Genomic DNA, 22,557 nt, shown 5'->3' with positions numbered 1-22,557 from the left:
TCTCCAGATAAAGTTCCAGCCCTAGGATTGTTTGAACCGACAGATAATATTAGTGTGCTTCTTCAGCTCGAGCAGTTCTCTTTCCCTCCTTTTGAGGTTTCTAAAGCTGGATTTAATTCAGTTTTGGTCCCTCATAGTGATGTTAGCTGGCAGGAAAAAGATATTGGGTCTGCTAGTTTATGACAAGTGTCCTTGATACACTTTTGCAAAGAGATGAGGAGTCCCTTGTCACAAGAAAAGCAGTCCCGGATGATGTCCTTGTTCAGGGAGACTGTGGGATTGTGCCAGATAGAACACCATAACTACAGCGGGCCAGATTGATGTTGTCAGCAACGTTTGGAAGCCCTAATTTGTCATGAACAGCGTACGTCGGTGACCTTGGCAAAATGCCAAGAATACTTCTACATACCCTGTTCTCCTCATCCTGCAGGAATTTGTCTGTCTTGTGACCCCACAGACCAGACCCATTAGTTAGAACAGGAAGGCACTTCATTTTATAGATCTCAACAATAGGGGCAATAGGTTTGTCGTTAATTTTAGAGGCCAGACTAAAAAGGTAGCCAACCAAATTGCAGAACTTAAGTCTCCTGTTTCAAGCAGAAGGCTCCAAGTCCCCTGGGAGTCCAAAGTCATGGGTTTAGCAGTATATATTCCCTGGAGCACAAGACTTTGCAACTCCAGGTTTTTGGGGCCACAGGCCATGACAAAGGTTTTTTCCGAGTTTGTGACCAAACTATGCTGTTCATGTAGCTCACAAAGATATCTAGCAATAAATGAAGGCTGTTGGGTGTTCTAGACAATAAAACAGCATTGTCCACATAAAGAAGAGAGATGCTCTGCCCATTCACAGTTAGCATATCCTCCCCTTTGTGGACTAGTGTAGAGTTCAGATCATTAACATACCGAAAGAACACAATTAGTGCCAAACACAACCTTGCTGGATGCCTCAGCCCAGGCCACAGTGCTCAGAACATTCACATTTCTGCCCAAATCGGATAGAGGCAGTTATATCCATATGGAGGGCACATAGAAAAGACACCAAACCAGAATCTAGCTCATTAATTCTAGAACTTACCAAAGCTTGGACCTGACCGCTGTATCAAAAGCGCAGGCCAGGACCATAAAAGCTAGATAAACTGAACCACTTCTCGATACGGTGTATTTGTTAATTAGCAGATGTAAATTCAGGCACTGGTCTTCAGTACCCAAACCTGATCGGAAACCGTAATGGACTTCAGAGATAATACGATTGTCAGTAAACCAAGACATGGTTTTGTTAAGGACAACCCTAACATTAACCATGGAATCTGTTAAGGAAATAGGTCTGTACCAGCTTGGGGAAGCCCTGCACCAGCTTGAGGAAGCCCTGCTACCTTATTTAAATATGGGCATGGTAAATAGCTGAATGCCACAACTGAGGGATGCCACTAGTGCACGCAACATTTGCTTAGTTGGTAATAACAGGAGCCCACAGGTCCACCTCAAATGTGTAGATGTCCAAGGGGGCCTCATAGCAAAACATGGCTTTTTGTGTGGGACTTGCGTTAACTGCCTCCGCTACTTCATCCATGGTAAATTCCATGCCAAGTCAAAAAGTAGATAGTTTGAGATTAGGCAACCCATTGACAATATCAGTCGAATGATCCACTTGACTGAAATAATCAACCCAAGTAGTTTGTTAGGTTAAGTGGGGGTTGTATGACACAACCACACATGCCGTTTCCAAATATTCCTTTACTAAGCATGCTTTAACAATGAAATTCTTTGTAAAGACATGCATGGTATAGGCATAGGTTTGAAAAGACACAGTTGTGTTTCCGACCGCGTTGTAAAGGCATGCATGGGTCCGGCATACATGGTTGTGTTATACAACCGGCTGCAACAGCCACCGGATCCCTGGGGGTAGCTTTTAGGGCACTAAACGTTTCTGGGCCTCTCTACAGGCCTTGTCAAACCAGGAATGGACAGACCTCTTGGCACGGGCTTTAGATTTCAGAAGATATGATCTAATATTATTTCCTAAGATTACAAATGTGTCCACACTACAGTTAGGGTCATCGGTCAGCCTAAGATAGTCAAGGAGTGGACTTCATTCAAATTAATAGATTTCCACACAAGCATAAGACCATTACTTCTCGGGAGGATGTTGATACCACCAACAGCTATGACATGGGGGTGATGCACTGGGCATGTCTGCATGATAGAAAGAGGATTGTTGTCATTGAAAGTACTTGTGAGGATCGCCCCATCTTCAGTGTTTTAGAAGAAGTTCCTTCTGGCTAAAATAATCAATAGTAGATTAACCGGTCTCTCCACCAAAAATTGGGATCCTAAGGCTCTGCGTTGTAACCCATATAAGGTTGTTGCGAATATCATGTTTAAGCAAATAGGGAATTTGCATCTACTCCCTACAATCTCTAAAGCCGGCGGGGACAGCGGCAAAGTAAATGATATTCAAGCCAGTGTCTAAACAGGTGAAACTATGTTCCAACTCCTCAATATAATCTAAAAGGGAGGTAAAATTTGGGTTATCATTCTTGGGAAAATTATAGTTCTGAAAATTAATGAGAACAATGCTTCAAGTATTAGGCCACTTAACTGGGAACCCCTGAAAGAGCCTACTGTTTGTAGTAATGGGCAAAATAACACACTCAAGAGAGGTCTTAAACCACACAGCTAGCCCTGCTCGAGCCCTAAATAAAACCATCACAATAAAGATCCTTGGGAGCCAAGTCTTCTGTAAGATATCAGTGTCAAAGGCTGAAGTAAAGCCCCCCAACTCTTTATATATTGACTTTTGCTGCATGCCTCGCAATATTCCAGCTCAGCAGTTTCACCTTGTTAACAGAGTGTGAAGAGGGATGGGGAAAAGTCTCATGGGGCAACTGTGGGTGACCTCTATAATAGGATTAGTGACAGATTGCATGGTAGACTCCCTAATTGATGCACTGCCTCCAATATCACCATCATTAAACTGTAACGAGAAGGGGCTGTGAAGTCTATCAGTGTCACCCACCCAAGACAGGACTGAAAAGCATTTATTAGTGGGAATAGAATAAGATACATACCGAGGTGGCAAAGAGACAGGCCTAAACCTCAACACACCATCCCTCAAGCCCATGTCTCTGTAGAAATACATGGCAAAACCTTCACACCTTAGGCCTAACAAGACATAGATAATAAAAGTGAATCAGCTCTCCAGACAATAAGTGGATTAGCAAAATTAACAAAAACACAATCACTCCCAAACTTCTTGTCCAAGTTGCCCACCCAAGCCATGCTGCAGGCAAAACAAATGTCAGATTAGCTTTGCATTGAACATGAGAATGGAGCCAATGGGTGGCTTTTCATTAGCTGTTGGGTACTCTCCATTGTCTGAGCTTTAAGTTTCAGGACGTTGGCTAAAACCACAACATAAGTGTTATAAAAGGAGTTTCTGGTTTGTTATAGTATGCACCTAAGCAAGGCAGAACCCACCAACTCTAGTCAGGGCGAGGGGGTTACCCACCCAGGATAACCCCTGCTCACCCCCTTGCTAGCTTGGCACAAGCAGTCAGGCCTAACCTGGAGGCAATGTGTAAAGCGTTTGCACAACAATCCCAACACACGTGACGCACTATCCCCAGCACAAAGGAAACACAACACCAAGTTATATAAAAATAAACTGTACTGCATGAAACATCATTAGACCAAACATAACATGTATCAGCAATACCCTGCTACACAAGCAGTTGTCAGAACATTACTCAGGTTACTTGTACTCTTCAGAAGTAAGCAGTAGTCATAATAAAACACATATGTCAGATAGACATATAGGTTACTGGTTGTCCTGCAACATAAGAAGTAGTCAGGTTGCCATTATTACTAAAAGGAATGCACGTCAGCATACGCATAATACTACAAATGCCCAAACATTATCTAGAATGCACCTAAAAAAACAATTTCCATGTGGCATATGGTATGACATATTCCCCACCCTGCAATCTGGAAAGAAAGCAATCACCCCAGCCAGGCGATCGTGTGCACCTGCCCCTCTATTAGAGGGTATGCAGTAGTTCCTTTCCTTGGCGACAGGGTAGCCGGACGGGGGCCCCAGTGGGGATCCTTCCCCGCTCAGAGGGTAGTCTTTGGGAGGCCAAGGCTCCTACTTTGGCAGATGGGCCCCCAGGAGTAGGAGGGGGGCTCATCCAACACATATGTGCGCAGGTCGACCTGTCAGGGTCCCCGTGGCCCCAACGAAGAGCAAGGCCGGGAGGCCATTGTCAGCTCCCCTATTAGGGAGAATATGGTTCTGGCCCACTTCTCTCCTTCTATAGAGGAGACAACATCGGGCTGCGGCCCGTGTTTGGGCGCTGTGGCAGCTTTCCTCGCCATCCTGTCTGGCTGGCAGAATGTGGGCTCACCGACAACTTTCTCCAGCGCATCCTCAGGGTGAGGGTGCAGTTAGGCACTAGCCCGGGCTGCAGCGGTGAGTGTCTCTGCTGAGGCAGGTCACGGGCCAGCTCCTCTACCACCTGGTCCCAGGACGCATAGGGAAGTGTGCCTCATCAATGCTGAAGGACAGGTTGCTGATGGGCTCCTCTTGGGGTTTCTCACGACAGGAGGGGGCATGGGCCTCACACCCCTGGCATCAAACGGGCGGTCCCTGTGCCCAGGCCAACAGGCACAGCAGCCCTCGTCACACGCTATACCCAGTGGAATATGGCCCACCAAGTAAAGCAATCTCCTTGCACTGTACGGATAAGAGACCGAGCGCCCTTCCTGCACTTTGGGACAGCAGAAAAATGCACACCATCCCGCCCCTGGAGACAGAAGATGGGGACGCACAGGGCTGTAAGGCTCAACAAACAGGCCAGCACAAGAGTTGCAGAAAGTGGCAGTTCCTCCTAGTGACCCAGCAGGTCACAGGTCAGCACAGCAGCAGCAGTCCAAGGCGGTTCCTGGTGAGTCCTTCCAGCAGCGCTCTGTGCCCAATTCAGTAGTCCATTCATGTCTAAAATGTGGGGGGAAGCCCCCTGTACTAATACTCATTTTGCGCAGTCTCCACAAAAGGGGGAGAAAGGCATACAGTCAGTTCCAACTGGTTCTAGGAGTGTCCCCTCTCTCCTCCATCACAGGCTCCAGACATCAGTGGGGGGTAAACAAGAACCTTGTGTGAGGCCAGGGCACGGCCTTTACAAATGCAGGTGTTCCCCGCCTCTTCCTCTCTCAGTCCAGGAAGACCATTCAGTATGCAGATGCACCTCTGTGACACCTCCACCCTCCCTGTGTACAGGCTGTCTGAAAAGATGCACAAAGCCCATCTGTCACTCTGCCCCAGACGTGGATTGGAGTCACGCTGCAAAACACCAGTCATAAACACAGAGCAATGCTCACTTTCTAGAGGTGGTATTTCTATAATGGTAATAAAAAATACACATCCATCTACACAAGTAAACAGCATTTCTCACTACCATTACAACCATACCAAACATGTCTATGCTACCCCTCATAGATCAGACAATACTACCCAGATATAAGGTAGGTTATTTCCAATGTAATCCTCTGAGAATGCAGCACTCACAGAAGTGAGAAACCAAATAGGATGTTTGTCACTAACAGAACAGGCCACACAGCTAGGCACATGTCCTCCCTTCTACATACATAGCACCCTGTCCATAGGGCTAGCTAGGGCATATCTTAGGGGTGACTTACATGTAGTAAAAGGGTAGTTCCAGGCCTGGCAAATACATTTAGATGCCAGGTCCCTGTGGCAGAAAAGTGCGGATGCAGGCCCTGCACCAGCAGGACTGAGACAGGTTTGAAAGACTGATCTCTGTGAGTGACACAAGTAGCGCCGCAGGCCCACTAATAGCATTGAATTTACAGGCCCCGGGTATGAAGATTCCACTGTACAAGGGACTCAAAGGTAAATTAAATGTGCCAATCAGGTATAAGACAATCATTCCAAGTTTATAAGGGAGAGCACATGCACTTTAGCACGTTCAACAGTGATAAAATGACCAGGGTCATAACGTCAGCAAAAATGGTTATGAAAAAATAGGAGGAGAAGGTAAAAAGTTTGGGGAATGACACTGTAAAAAAGGGACAGGTACAACAATAAGGATATACATCAGGGGGGTAAGTGTAACACCGATAGACTTCCCTTGGGCTGACCTGAGCTGGAGAGAGTTGGTGGACGCCTCGGGGCCAGAAGTGTAGGTGGCACAGATGACTGATAGATGAGGGGCTCCTTGGGCAAGGCACCAAGCAGCGAAAAGTGAGAGGCCAAACAAGGATTAGATTCGGCCTGATTAACACCCGCGGGTGTTGTATGTTGTGTGACCACAGGCTTTGTGGTGGAGTTGGAACTCCCCCTACTGCAAACGCCGTCTCTGAGGCCGAAAACATTAAACTACTTTCTTTTGATGGCAGACAGTTGCCCAAGCACTGTGGAGAGGTTGAAGGATAAAACGTCAATGAATAGTTCGGATAGCCATGTAAAAAGGGCATTAAAATCAAGATCAGGGTCCAAAAGGAGGTGGTCTGGTGGGTGGGAAAGGTCACAATATTGCGAAGCCAAAGATTTTGCCATAGCAGCACTAGGTCTAGATATCTTGCCTCCCTTCTTGCGGTTCGCCGGAGGAGAACAGGCTGCAGGGGGCAGTGTCAACATAAAAAATGGTGAAAAGGCTGTAGAAAGCAGCAATTAAAAGTGAGGCTCTCTGGCCTACTGCTTTGAGACGCATGGTTGGACACAGATGAGTCAAAGAGAATGGCAGATGGGGACAAAACTGAACAATTGGCAGAAAGAGATAAACACCACTCGGCAAGCTGAATCTCTTTATTGATGACAACCACCGCACCCTTGATAAGCCCATCCAGGGTGGAGTGTTTTGCAAACTTAGAGACACCCAGCTTTCGTTTGCCCATATTAAACCTAGGTCCGATTGCTTCCACAACACCCAAAAAACATTGACCAGGCAAGAGCAGGCTCTTTGAGTGATAGGTACTACAGACGCCAGAATGAGCAATCATGGACAGTCAAAGGAATAGACTTAGGATAACTCTCACATTCAGCCTTCTGAGTTGAATCAGCAAGAGCACCTAATGCCCTGACCCTGAGAGCAAAAGACTACAAGGGGGTGGCTGGCCCAGCCTCCTCCTGACAATGATGGGCCTGCTCCTGGCATGGAGATGCGCCAAAGTGCGTCCTACTCTGCCGGTCCCTCAGATCACTTATAAGTGTTTTTTCAAGCAAAGTCCCTCCTTCAGGCCACAGGCCGTCCAATGCCTACTGGGGAATGTAGACCCACCCCAGTGGGGACTGTGGTAGCAGCAGAAAGTGGCAGAGTTTCTAATTAGTTATGAAATGTCATATTAGGCTAATGTCATCGGTTACATTTTTAACCCCAAATTTCGTTAAGCTAGAGTACTGCATTTGTGTCCAAAGTTTATAAAATATACCAATAACTTTGCAGCAGAGGCAATTACCGTAATGCGAGGAATGTACTGCCCAAGCTCAGCAATTGCACTTCGATCCTTTCTAAGAAACTGAGAAACATGATGTATTTTTTCTTTTTTGGGGTTTGCTGTGATACGTTTTATCATATAGAATGTTGAAATGTACAATTATATGTCTGATATACTATTTTATAATATCAAATCCCTGTTGTCGATCATATGTTGTTATTTTTTTTTTATATACATTTTTTTGCAGTTCTTTTGGAACATGCAAGGTTATTCACAGAATGTTTTTCTTTATTTTTTTAGTTATATTTTTGCTCGGAGAGAGTTGCACCCTCCTCCCTTCCTATACAATTACACCTTAACCTTCCAGTGATATTATATTTCAGAGTTATTATTTCAAAATCATTATATTTCTCACAGAAGACCTGAAAATAACAAACATCATCATGGCTTGATTATTGACAGACAAGTTGAACATGAGAACTCTGGTTCTGTTTTTCTATGCGACCATTACTTTGCAGCAATTTTCTTTCGTGAGCAAGCATTGGCAAAGCACATAAGTTTCACCCATCTAAAGCTAGTGCAGAGCTGTTGACTTTGACAATGTATTTCTGTAAAGTATTGTTTAAACATGTAAAAGAAAAAACATTTCAAAATACTGGAGAAAAAGCAAACCCATATCTTCTGGTATCTCAAAATTATACTTTACATTTAATGTTTTTTAACTTTATAAACTGCGAGGTTTATTTTTCAGATACTTTCCCATTAGAACACAATTTACAAACCAGAGGGTAGTTTCAGAATGTAAAGGGAAAAGCATGCTAAGGTTGAATTTATTTTCCACAGGTTTCAGCATTTCATCTTCTGCAGCACCCCAGACACCAGAATTACCGCCCTTCAGAAGAGTTCTGCTGAGTACCCCTTCTCCCTCATAGCCCAGTTGAGTGAGCTTAACGATTCCCCTTCACTCGCTACAATAAAAAGCCTTTGCCAAAACTTGTGTTTTCGTGCAGTATGTGGACTACAGGAGTTAAAATAAAATTAAATAAAAAGGAAAAAATAGTTTCATAAATGTGAATAATGGAAGGATACAAGTCAGCAAATCAAGAACATCCTAGCAAGAGTACACTCCAGGGGAGGGACAGACATAGGAAGAGGAGGGTAAGCCTTCAAATAAAAAGCAAGCAAATGGAAGTGAAAATAAAGCCAACCAATGGTAAGCAATGGACAAGCTGGAAGCCTACTATAAGATCACAATATATCTTTCACAGCCCGAAATCTTGCACTGTATGTTAGGCTAGACCTAACACAAATGGCTTGACCTGTCTACGATTATTGACTAACAACTTCCTCTTTCTTAAGCCAACTTTGTTGTGAGTATGTCTTGGAAAGCTAGATTTTAGCCACTCTTTCTCTTGGGCAATGAAGAAAGACAATATTGGTATGGTAGGTATGGTATGGAGGTATTTGTAGAGCGCATTCTGGCCCGGGGGCATCGAAGCGCTGACTAAGGAAGGGCAGCAATGTCAGTGAAAGAAATATAGACAATTATCGAGGAAACAGCCAGTTCTTGACCCGTTTCCTAAAGATCAGATAGTTATGCTCTTTTCTAAGCTCCAACGGAAGAGAATTCCAAGTCCTCATAGCCGCTATAGTGAAGGCTTTATCCCCCCACTTCACCTTCTTAGTGCGGGGAACCTGGATGAGAAAGGTATTGGCCGACCGCAGCAACCGTGTGGGTCGTTGCCAATGAAATTTAGTAGTAAGATACTTGGGCCCAATCCCATGCACGGCTTTATGGGAAATACAGAGAGCCTTAAAGGATATCCGTTGGGCTATGGGAAGCCAATGAAGATTTCTAAGGCTTTCCTTAGCAGAGGCAGATCGTGGCAGATTCAGTATTAGTCTAGCAGCTGTATTCTGTATCAGCTGCAGTTTTTTAAGAGATTTTTTCTCCAGGTTAAGCAAGAGGGCATTACCATAGTCCAGTCTGGACCCGACCAACGCCAAAGTAGCCGTAACTCTCCATTCTTTAGATAGAAAGGGGAACATTTTCTTCAGCTTCCTCAACGTCCACAAGCAAGTTTTTATGGTCAGATTGACTTGCGGTTGGAAAGACAAATGATCGTCGAAAAGAAATCCTAGGTTTCTGGATGTGGAACCCGGTAGGGGCACAGTGCTGCACTCTTTAGGCCACCAACTAGGGGACCATAGTGCCTTACCTGCCCCAAAAAAGAGAACTTCTGTCTTATCACAGTTCAATTTAAGCCAATTGGCCTTCATCCAACTGATTACAGCCGACATGCAGGTGTTAAACCGAGCCGCGACTGTCTCCCCATCTTTGTTGATAGGAATAATAATCTGCGTGTCGTCTGCATATAAGGTGGGGGTGAAGCCAAAAGAACGTATAAATTCTGCCAGAGGGGCCACATAAACATTAAACAAAGTGGGGCTAAGTGAGGACCCCTGAGGGACCCCACAGGGCAGAAGGTAGGCCGGGGACCTAAAGACTCCCCAGCTTACGAATAAAAATATTGTTTTTTAAATATATATTGTCAATTACAAACTCTATATAGGTATTAATTACAGATGTATGATGGAATACCAAATGCTTTTACCACCCAAAGCCTATACCCACCCTAAACCTTAAAAATCCCTTTACCATCCAAAAACCTATACCTACCCTAAACCCTAAAATGTCCCTTTCCACCCAAAAACTCATACCCACACTAAACCCTAAAATTTCCCGTACCACACAAAAACCTATACCCACCCTCAACCCTAAAAATCCCCTTACAATGCAAAAACCTATACCCACCCACAGCCCTAAAAATTCCCTTACCACCCAAAAACCCATAACCACTGTAATAACTAAAAGTCCCCTTACCACCCAAATACACCATATCCGCCCTAAACATCCTCTTACAACTCAAAAGCATATACCCGCCCTAAACCCTAAAAATTCCCTTACCATCCAAAAGCTTATAACCAACCTAAAAATTCCCTTATCACCCAAAACCCCATACCCACCCCAAAACCTAAAAATTCCCTTACCACCCAAAAACCTATAATCAGTCTAAAACCTAAAAGTCCCCTTACCACCCAAAAGCCTATACCCACCTAAACTTTACAAATTCCATTACCACCCCAAAACCCATACCCATCATAAACCTTAAACTACCCACCCTACAATTTCCAGTACCACTAAAAACCTATACCCACCCTAAACCCTAAAAATTCCCTTACTACCCAAAAACCCATACCCACTGTAAAACCTAAAAAATCCCTTACCACTCACAACCCATAACTACTCTAAAACCTAAAAGTTCCCTTATAACCCAAAATCCCACACCCACCCTAAACCATAAACGTTCCCTTATCACCCAAAGACCTCTACACACCCTAAACCCTAAAAATCCCCTTACCACTGAACATCCTATACCCACACTAAACCCTAAAAAATCCCTTATCACCCAAAAATGAATACCCACTCCAAAACCTAAGAATTCCCTTATCACCTAAACACCTATACCCGCCATAAACCTAAAAATCCCCTTACCACCCAAAAACCTATATCCACCCTAAACCCTAAAAATCCCCTTACACCCATAAAGCCATACCCACCCTAAACCATAAAAATTCACTTACAACCCAAAAATCTATACCCACCCTAAACCCCAAAAATTCCCTCACCACCCAAGACTCCATAACCACCCTAAAACCTAAAAGTTACCTTAATACCCAAAAACCATAACCATCCCGAAACCTAAAAAATCACTTACCACCTAAAAACTTATACCCACCCTAAAACTTACAAAATCCCCTTACTACCTAAAATCCTATACCCACCCTAAACCCGAAAACGACCCTTACTGTTCAAAAACCTAAACCCTAAAACTCCCCTTACCACCCTGAAGCCCATACCCACCCTAAACCCTAAAAGTTTTCTTACCACCCAAAAACCTATACCCACCCTAAACCCTAAAAATTCCCCTACCAGCTAAAACCCCATACCCTCCCTTAACCCTGAAATCTCCTGTACCACCCAAAAACCTATAGCCACCCAAAACCCTAAAATTCCCTTACCACCCAAAAATCTATGCCCACCCTAAACCCTACAACTCCCCTAATCACCCAAAACCTATACACACCCTAAATCCTTACCACCCAAAAACCTATGCCCATCCTAAACCCTAAAAGTTCCCTTACCACCCTAAAACCCATAACCACCCTAAACACTAAAAGTTCCCTTATCACCCAAAATCCCATACCCAACCTAAACCTCAAAATTTCCATTACCACCCAAAAACCCTTACCTACCCTAAACCCTAAACATCCCCTTACCACCCAAAAGCCTACACCCACCCTAAACCCCAAAACTTCCTTTATCACCCAAGACCCCGTAACCACCCTAAAGCCTAAAAGTTCCCTTTCCAACCAAAAACCTATACCCACCCTAAACATCCCCTTACCACCCAATCACCTATACTCTCCCTAAACCCTAAAAAAATCCCTTACCACTCAAAAACACATAACTACCCTAAAACCTTAAAGTTCCCTTATCACCCAAAAACCTATACACATCCTAAACCCTAAAAATCCCCTTACCAATGAAAAACCTATACCCACCCTAAACCCTAAAAATTCCCTTATCACCCAAAAACCAATAACCACTCCAAAACCTAAGAATTCCCTTACCACCCAAAAACCTATACCCACCATAAACCTAAAAATCCCCTTACCACCCAAAAACCTACATCGATGCTAAACCCTAAAAATCCCCTTACACCCAAAAAGCGATACCCACCGTAAACCATAAAAATCCACTTACCACCAAAAAATCTATACCACCTAAACACCAAAAATGCCTTCACCACCCAAGACTCCATAACCACCATAAAACCTAAAAGATCCCTTATCACCCAAAAACCCATACCCACCCCGAAACCTAAAAAAATCACTTACTACCCAAAAACCTATACCCACCCTAAATCCTAAAAGCCCTTCTGCCCAAAAACCAATAACCACTCTAAAACCTAAACGTTCCCTTACCACACAAAAACCCATACCCACCCTTAACCCTAAAATCTCCTGTACCACCCAAAAACCTATACCCACCCTAAACCCTAAAAATTCATTTACCACCCAAATACCTAGTCCCACCCTGAACCCTAAAACTCCCCTTAGCACCCAAAACCTATACACACCATAAACCCTAAAAATCCCCTCACCATCCAAAAACCTATAACCATCCTAAACCCTAAAAGTTCCCTTACGACCCAAAATCCCATATCCACCGTAAACCCTAAAATTTCCATTACCACCCTAAAACCATACCCACCCTCAACCCTAAAATTTCCTGTACCACCCAAAAACCTATACTCATAAACCCTAAAAATTCCCTTACCACCCAAAAATCTATACCCACTCTAAACCCTAAAACTCCCCTTACCAACCAAAACCCCATAACCAGCCGAAATCCTAAAATGTTCCTAATCACCCAAAATCCCATACCCACCCTACACCCTAAAATTTCCATTACCACCTAAAAACCCATATCCACCCTAAACCCTACAATTTCCTGTACCACCCAAAAACCTATACACATCCTAAACCATAAAATTTCCCTCACTACACAAAAATCTATACCCACCCTAAAGCTCCCCTTACCACCCAAAAACCTTTACCTACGCTAAACCCTAAAAATCCCTCTACCACCCAATAACCTATACCAACTCTAAACCCTAAAAATCCCCTTACCACCCAAAAATCTAAACCTACTCTAAACCCCAAAAACGTCCTTTACCACCCAGGACCCCATAACCACCCTAAAACCTAAAGGTTCCCTTGGCACCCAAAAACCTATAACCACCATAAAACCTAAAAAATCCCCTTTCCACCTAAAAACCTATACCCATCCTAAACCCTAAAAATCACCTTATCACCCCAAAACTTATACCCAGCCTAAAGATTCCCTTACCAACCAAAAACCCATACCCACAGTAAACCCTAAAAATTCCCTTGCCACCCAAAAACCTATAACCATCCTTAACCCTAAAAGTTCCCTTACCATCCAAAAACCCATAACCAACCTAAAAGTTCTCTTATCACTCAAAATCCCATACCCACCCTAAACCCTAAAATTTCCCTTACCACCCAAAAAATCCATACATACCCTAAACCCTAAAATGTCTTGTACCACCCATAAACCTACACCCACCCTGAACCCTACAAATTCCCTTGCCACACAAAAACCTATACCCACCCTAAACCCTAAAAATTCCTTACCATCTACAAACCCATAACCGCTCTAAAACCTAAAAGTTCCCTTATCACCCAAAATCCCATACCTACCTTAAACCCTAAAATTTCCCTTACCACCCAAAAAACCCACGCCCACCCTAAACCCTAAAATGTCCGGTACCACCGATAAACCTACACCCACCCTAAACCCTAATAATCCCCTTACCACCCAAAACCAATACCCACCCTAAACCCTAAAAATTCCCTTACCACCCATCAATGCCCACCCAAAAACCTAAAAATTATATATATTTAAAATTATATGTATGTGTGTGTATATATATATGTGCATAAATATATTTAAAAGCTGTTTACTTACCTGCAAGATATTTACATTTACAACGATTTTCATTGGAAAGGGCATCCCTAAAACCATACCCACCCTCAACCCTAAAATTTCCTGTACCACCCAAAAACCTATACTCATAAACCCTAAAAATTCCCTTACCACCCAAAAATCTATACCCACTCTAAACCCTAAAACTCCCATTACCAACCAAAACCCCATAACCAGCCGAAATCCTAAAATGTTCCTAATCACCCAAAATCCCATACCCACCCTACACCCTAAAATTTCCATTACCACCTAAAAACCCATATCCACCCTAAACCCTACAATTTCCTGTACCACCCAAAAACCTATACACATCCTAAACCATAAAATTTCCCTCACTACACAAAAATCTATACCCACCCTAAAGCTCCCCTTACCACCCAAAAACCTTTACCTACGCTAAACCCTAAAAATCCCTCTACCACCCAATAACCTATACCCACTCTAAACCCTAAAAATCCCCTTACCACCCAAAAATCTAAACCTACTCTAAACCCCAAAAACGTCCTTTACCACCCAGGACCCCATAACCACCCTAAAACCTAAAGGTTCCCTTGGCACCCAAAAACCTATAACCACCATAAAACCTAAAAAATCCCCTTTCCACCTAAAAACCTATACCCATCCTAAACCCTAAAAATCACCATATCACCCCAAAACTTATACCCAGCCTAAAGATTCCCTTACCAACCAAAAACCCATACCCACAGTAAACCCTAAAAATTCCCTTGCCACCCAAAAACCTATAACCACCCTAAACCCTAAAAGTTCCCTTACCATCCAAAAACCCATAACCAACCTAAAAGTTCTCTTATCACCCAAAATCCCATACCCACCCTAAACCCTAAAATTTCCCTTACCACCCAAAAAATCCATACATACCCTAAACCCTAAAATGTCTTGTACCACCCATAAACCTACACCCACCCTGAACCCTACAAATTCCCTTGCCACACAAAAACCTATACCCACCCTAAACCCTAAAAATTCCTTACCATCTACAAACCCATAACCGCTCTAAAACCTAAAAGTTCCCTTATCACCCAAAATCCCATACCTACCTTAAACCCTAAAATTTCCCTTACCACCCAAAAAACCCACACCCACCCTAAACCCTAAAATGTCCGGTACCACCGATAAACCTACACCCACCCTAAACCCTAATAATCCCCTTACCACCCAAAACCAATACCCACCCTAAACCCTAAAAATTCCCTTACCACCCATCAATGCCCACCCAAAAACCTAAAAATTATATATATTTAAAATTATATGTATGTGTGTGTATATATATATGTGCATAAATATATTTAAAAGCTGTTTACTTACCTGCAAGATATTTACATTTACAACGATTTTCATTGGAAAGGGCATCTGTTGTATATACATAATTGTTGTAAACAAATTTGTTCTAGAAGCCTTTAGTTGTAAATGCATTTTCGTTATAAAGCCTTTGTTGTAAATGCTTCTTGTTCTTTAACCTTTGTGACAAAGGCAGCTTCCCATTAGTTACATTGGATTTCAAATACAGTAACAATTTAATAATTGTGCTTATATTTTTTTTTCAAGGGAAAATCTCAGTACTTGTTTTCAACAATGACTGAAATTAACGCTGACGAAGGAAACAGCGATAAGGAAGACTCAGCTATGTCTTGTGAACTAAACAATGACAGCGCTGTGATTAACATGGAGCCTGTGATAAAGCCAAAACCTAAAATTATCTGCCTGGATGAAAAGACAGTGCTTTCTGTTACAAAGGCCAGCCTCCACAGCCAGATAGAAGTGTGTGGTATTCCGTTTTTGATTAATAACCCAATTTTTCAAAATCTTCTCATTAAATTGTTTTTTTAACTCTAATACATTCTAATGCAGGTGCTGAATTTGCATGGAAATGGTCTAAATAAGTTAAAGGACGTATCCAAATTTACATGGATTCAAAAACTCATTATCAGCTTTAACGAATTTACTAGCTTGGAAGATGTTTCCTACTTGGTAAGATGTTCTGTACTTTACTGCACTTTCCGTAACTTGTATTTGTTGGACTACTACATTATATGGTAGCTATTGGTAGAGCATTTCCCTGAATCTCTACCTTTCACCTTTTGTCTTTTTTCAATTGGCAACACACTAGTACTGTCTGACCTCAATTTTTGTAGGAGAGTGTACATATGCCTGCAGAACATTCCTTCTATTTTACAAGAATTGCCCTTTGTGCTGATACCAATTTGTAAGCTGACAAATATTATTGCATTGTATGCCTCTCTCTCTCTCCTGAAGACTGATGTCCTGAGGCTCTCCTAAACAGCTGATTTTAAAATCCCCCACCATTACGATTTCTTGGGTGGGGTGATCCAAAACAAGAGATTCAAGACTGTCCACCAGTTCTTGGATCACCTCCAGCTTGGATGTTTTTGCAGCATTGAGGAATCAGTTAATTAGGATCACATCCATTTTCTTAATATTTAATTTCAGGCCTCTGGTGTAGGCTGCTTGGGTTATGCTTTTGTCAATGACCAGTTTTGAATGCTCTAGGTCTGCTGAATGCTTAGTGAAAGTTGATAGGCCCCCAGATAGGCAACCAAGCATGCTTGTTCGTAGTGCAGGGGTGAAGATCTTGTGGAAGCCTCGCAATATTGAAAGGGCGAGCTCCCAAGTTTCCTGAAGGCAGATGATGTCATTTGCATCCAGATACGCCTAAGCGTCCCTGCTTACTCTAACACTACTGAGGCCTGCTACGTTCCAAGAGAGTATTGATAGCAATTTGTTTAGTCTTGAGGTCAAATGTGTGTGATCTGTTCTTTCTATTTTCAGCAAATCCACAAAAAATACACTTTTAACTTTGGTTACTCCTGCTGGCATTCTTGGTAAATTGATTAAACCTCAACATATAATTCACCATTATTGTCCACAAAACATGCTCCAGACTAACTCCTACGTAGATGACACCCAACTCATCCTCTCCCTCACCCACAATCCCACCACCGCCAAAACCAACCTACACGCAGCTCTCCTCGACACCGCCAACTGGATGAAAACTAACCACCTCAAGCTTAACTCCAACAAAACCAAGATCATCATCTTCGGCCCCAACAAAATCATATGGGACGATTCCTGGTGGCCCACCGCCCAAGGCCCCGCACCCACCCCCGCAAACCACGCACGCAACCTCAGCATCATCCTGGACCCCTCTCTCTCCATGACACAGCAAATCAATGTTTTCAGGCAAAGCAGACCTAAGGAGTGGAGAGAAAGCAATAACTAGCCTTCTAATTTTCTTCACCACCTCACAAGCAACTTGCTAATGCCCTTCATACAACAGCTGCACAAATTGCAAACCATAATGTGATAAGAATAATCACTATTGCCCTTATGCCTTCTAGAGAAACAGTTAATGCGTTTGTCTGTATCTGATATGAGAATAGAGATGTTCGATAACTATATTTTTATTTCTTACATTTGAATATATTTATAGCACTGCGTGTGGCCTTTGGATTACTTCAGAACGCTTAACCCAAGTAGGCAATGCTTTTATTCCTACGATCCTTGTCTCAAAAGCCAAGGTATTCGGATAAAATGTATAGTGTAGCCATAATGCAACTTGGTCTGGTGTTAGGCTGTGACCAATCATGGTGAGGTAAGATAGGCTGCAAAGCAGTTAAAGAGGAACAACTATTTATTTAGTTAATAATTGGTTTATATATTGTGAGAGTGTAAAGCCCTTCTAGCAGGAGGGCTGCAGATCTGTAACAATATCCCAAAAATATGGGAAATGGCCATACATTCTGCAATTCAGAAAATAATTGAAGACCCATTTCTTCAAAAAGCTTTAGATCCCCACTCAATAGGAACTTCACCTAAACCTGGACTCTTGTAAACACTAGTGAATCGTATCATTGGGCCCATGCCATCTGTTCAGTTCTTCAGTACACCAGTGGTAGGCATGCACTTTGCAAATACTTTTGCATACATAAGTATATGCAAAGCAGATTGGCGTACAGTGGTAGCTGAACAGGGTGGCATGAACATTAAGGAGACATTCTGTACAAACTAGATGCTTGCTGCTTGGTTGCATGGGCAAACATGGTAAATAAGTAAGAGAGATACTCGTAAACAAATGATAAAACAAAATAGATATTTGACAAATAAATGGTAATGATGCAAAGCATGACTTTAAAAAAGGCCTTTAGTACAGCACATACATTACTTTCAATGGTTATAATTTCAGACGAAGTAAAACATTGATGAATATTCTGCCTATTTTAAAAAAAAAATGCTGCAATTCTCTCTTCCAACTCAGTGAGTGCTCTGTTGAGTGCCTGGCATTTCCTTTACATGCTGTAGTGGATGCAAGATAACTATAATTGGAATTGTCTGCTATCAGGCCCTGGCCATCTACTGAATTGATGGAGTAGATGGCCAGGGCCTGACTTCTAGTGTGCATAGGGTGGTCACATAGACCACGTGGATGGATGAGTACGCCTGAAGTATTCCTGGGCCAGAATGTTCTATGAAAATGACTTTTGGTCTGATTTAGAACTTGGCAGATGGAATACATCTTAAACATGACAGATATCTCATCTGCTGTATTATGTTACCCATAGGACATAATGGGATCATAATACAGCAGATGGGCTATCCATCACGTTTGTGACAAAGTATTCCCCTCCGCCAAGTTCTAAATCAGGCCCTTTGTCATGTGTTGGAGTTCCTTTAGAGGAGGTCTCAGCCTGGAAGAAGTCCTTTCTGGAACGAGGTCAGCACTCAATGGGTAGTCCAAGAGCGGGACAGGAGGTCAGTAAGCACGGGATGGGTGTCATTTGTGGTACTCAGCTTCTTAGAATAACTAGAGTGGCTTTTACTCATCAGCACAACAGCACCTCAGGCTCTGGAGCAAGAACAATATGTGGACAAAGATGGATTGACACCACTTTATGTTAACCATCCCTGGATCCTCTATGATCTCTTGAGTGTGTTTTGTCTCCTAGTCCTAGTAGCATGCCAACTGTTGTCGTAGTTTGACTCTTGCTCTAGGCAAGACTGCTGATTGAAGGATGACAGTACTTATGTTTGTAGGCGACAATGCCAGTCCTACAAGTCACAACTGTTGTCCCAACCCTCTGGATGCAAAATATAAATTTGGTATTACAAGCCAATCATCAAATCTTTCTAACAATAGTCATGATCTTGAAGAGCATCTTCAAAGCCATTGAATGGAAAAGACCCCATCGTCAGATGTGAGATCGACCACAGGCTAGGCAGACGGATCCATGGAGCAGTAGTGCGTAGTAAACTCCTTTGCAGGTCCACCTGCACGAGTGGCACTCTCTACAGTGCCAAAAAGAGTCAGATCATTCACCAAGGGCGGCTCGTAAGTGCCCTCGCGAATCAGCCTTAGTCTCAAGGGCCACGACTGTGAATGAACCCTCATCGGGGACATCAGCAGTGCTTGGTCCACAAAAGGCACCAGCATAACTGCAAGACACACTGTAGGCAAGTGTTCGAAGAGGCACCATACGCAGCGAAAGACTGGTTGCACGCACCATAGGAATGGTTGGAATAACAGTCACCAATCGCGCTCTAATTCCTCCAGCAACGGAGCATTAACTTTCTGAACCAAGCGTTCACGGCACAGTTGAGCTGGTGGCAGTGGCTCCATTGCTTCACATAGCTGGAAAGACACAACCACTGCGAATCAGAAGAAATAGCAGCAGTATTCTGCCTATCAATGTCAAAATTGCAGGAAAGCCTCCAAACACACTGGAAAAGAGTGAATGGATGGCCATGGAATGACTCCGAAGACAGTCTTGAAGATGGACACAAATCCAGACCTATCAGCCTTAAAAAAATTGACAATCCCCGTAGTGCTCGAAGCGTTGAAAATTCTGGATACCAGCTCTCCAAAGTGCTTGGGGAAGTTTGTATTTAATAGGGATTGTATCTCGGCTGATGATCTCGCAATTGGAGAGCATACGTCTCTCTAGCTGATGTCAAAGCGACTTGTTTTTGGAACAGCAGCACCTTTAGTCTTCTCAGCTTGTCACAATATACATTAGCAGTATCAATGTGAGGCCACATTTCCGATACTTTTATCTCTTGTGTGGGGGGGAATAGAACTTGTCCGCAACACGTAACGACCTTAGAAACTGAAATAGCATAGGCAATTCCTGGTTGCATACCGCAACAGCTTTGGTTTTCTCAGCACCACATAGCTTTCATTTGAAAGTACATGAAATGCTGGTCAAATCAAAGGGACAGGAGTACCCTTCAGAAAACAGGCTAAGTTTGCAACACCCACATTGCAAAGGCTGTGAATGGACACCTGCTTGAAGATCATTAAATGACTAACAGTAGTCTCATATTTGCTTCCGCTAATACAGACATCTGTTTCGCCGTTCAGACATTTGCATTCAAAAGGCAACTCCCACTCTTCTTTAATATAGCTATCTCCTAGTTGCTTGTACCTGGCCACGGCAGGATGTTTTCAGGTATTTCGAAAAATTAAAAGTGGAAATGGGCAGATTAATAATGCCATGTAGCAGCCATACTGTTGAAGGACTCTCTGCAACTGTGAAAGGCAACTTTTCTAACTACTCCATGTGAAGCATGGTGAAACTCGCCTCCCTTTTAGCCATCGTCTGTTGTTCCCTGGATAAATTAAAAGCAGTGGACAATTTACTACTGTTAATGCACTTCCATGGAATTCGGCCATTTTTCAAAGTCTGTAATGTCCAACCTAACTGCATGGTAGAACACAGCTGACTTTGCCCATGATATAAAAGGGACATGTCTGTCTAAATGATATCTATTGCAGACAATCTAATGTTTGGCAGGGAATAAATCCTGTTGGAAATAGTGCTCATGCCGTGTCAACATCAGCTAAAGCCTTTTCTAAGTTTTTCTTATCTATTTGCCTTAAACGTGCCGCAGCTTCCATCTGAGAAAGCTTCCAGATCTCATTATACATAGCGTAGATGAATCTTTTAGAGCGTGGCTTCCTAGGACGTAGCAAAAAGTCCTGCAAGTCTATATCCTCAGAATGAGTGTTAAGATGTTCCTTATCTGCGGCTAACATGTTAGTCTGTATCCATTGTTGGTACAATTTACCCACACTGTATACCAGTGTGTTTTTTTTTTTTTTTTGTCCTCATACACCTCTGGCCTTTAAACCCCTCCATATTGCCCGTACACTATTCGCCATATATGGAGATATCTTATGCCAGGGAGAACCAAGCTCTCTCATTCAGACCTCGACCAAAGTCGAAGTCCAAAACATAAGAGTGACTAAGTTCGTAATCATAGGACAGCATTTTGAATGAATACAAAATACCTTAAACTACCGTGCACTTCCAGTTCCATAAACATGACTAAATCTTTATTTTATTTTCCTTATTCAATTTAGTCGTTCCCACATCTAATCTTGAAGTAGCCATCAAAGCATTAAGCCAGTCAATATATGAAGGGGAGGAAGATACCATCCACTTCCTGCAAATCTCCCTTCTAGCCAGAGTAGTGCATAAAACTATATTATACTATTGTCCTTATTAATTGTTTCGCCTTCCTGAACCAAAAAGATAACTAACGATAGGGTTGGACAAACATTTTGCCGAATAATCGCAGAAAGAGTTATACACATTTCTTGGCAAAAACAAAACACCCCTGGGCACCCGAAAAACATATGGATATCAGAAGCACCTGACAAGCCACATTTTGCGCATTGCACTTCCTCGCCTCCCCTTATCCTGGAAAGCCTATTGGGAGAGAAAAAGGCCCTATGCAAAGTATAGAGATGATTCCTCCTCAATGAGGCTGGTTTAACTATTATGAATACCCCTCGCATTGAAGATTCCCACCACATTTGCACCTGCCCAAGAGGGAACTCTTCCCCCAAAGATCTCCTGGCAATCTAAAGTTACCCTCTAGGACATCCTATATTCCCCAATACCACTTCCAGACTTTTTGTAATTGTGCATGGTTCCTTACCAAAGTCTCTTCTAATTGATTCACGTGACCTAAAATAGTTGTAAACTCAGCAGACCAATTCCTTATTTGCACATATTTCAACCTTGAAAGAGATCCCTCTGTTATTTCCATAAGCTCATTCCAAGATAGCAAGGCCCCCGCACTAATCAAATCCCCCCAGACTTCGATTCCTGCCCTCTTGAGAGGCCAAGCCAACACATCTGGTAAGCATTCAGGAGTGCCTGGGGAATCCCAGACTGGAGCCCCCAGGCTATAATACTCTATCTTTGCCACTCAACGTATCTCAAACCAACCCTTTGCAGCATCTTGTAGTATTTTCAATTTCACTTTCTTGAAGAATTTGGGATCCCCAAACTTGTATAAAAAAGATTTTGCACCGCCTTTTTCAGTCGCAACCATAGAGTTAAACATTGTGCCCACTACTGACAAATCTGGAGAAGCAAACAACATCCTGATATTCTTGAGATGAAATGCCCAAGCATAATATTGAA

General features: G+C 42.9%; 1 protein-coding gene across 1 annotated transcript in view; it reads left to right on the top strand.

Annotated features, from left to right (window-relative positions):
• Positions 1–22,557, top strand: part of LRRC9 (leucine rich repeat containing 9) — a 640,455-nt gene that overhangs the window by 311,668 nt on the left and 306,230 nt on the right. The window contains exons 16-17 of the mRNA XM_069207426.1: positions 15,656–15,868; positions 15,959–16,078. Coding sequence (XP_069063527.1) covers positions 15,656–15,868; positions 15,959–16,078 — 333 coding nt within the window. The remainder of the gene's footprint in view (positions 1–15,655; positions 15,869–15,958; positions 16,079–22,557) is intronic.

This window comes from Pleurodeles waltl, chromosome 9 (genome assembly GCF_031143425.1).
Source record: "Pleurodeles waltl isolate 20211129_DDA chromosome 9, aPleWal1.hap1.20221129, whole genome shotgun sequence".
Classification (NCBI taxonomy): Eukaryota; Metazoa; Chordata; class Amphibia; order Caudata; family Salamandridae; genus Pleurodeles; species Pleurodeles waltl.
This window is presented reverse-complemented; position numbering and strand designations above follow the sequence as displayed.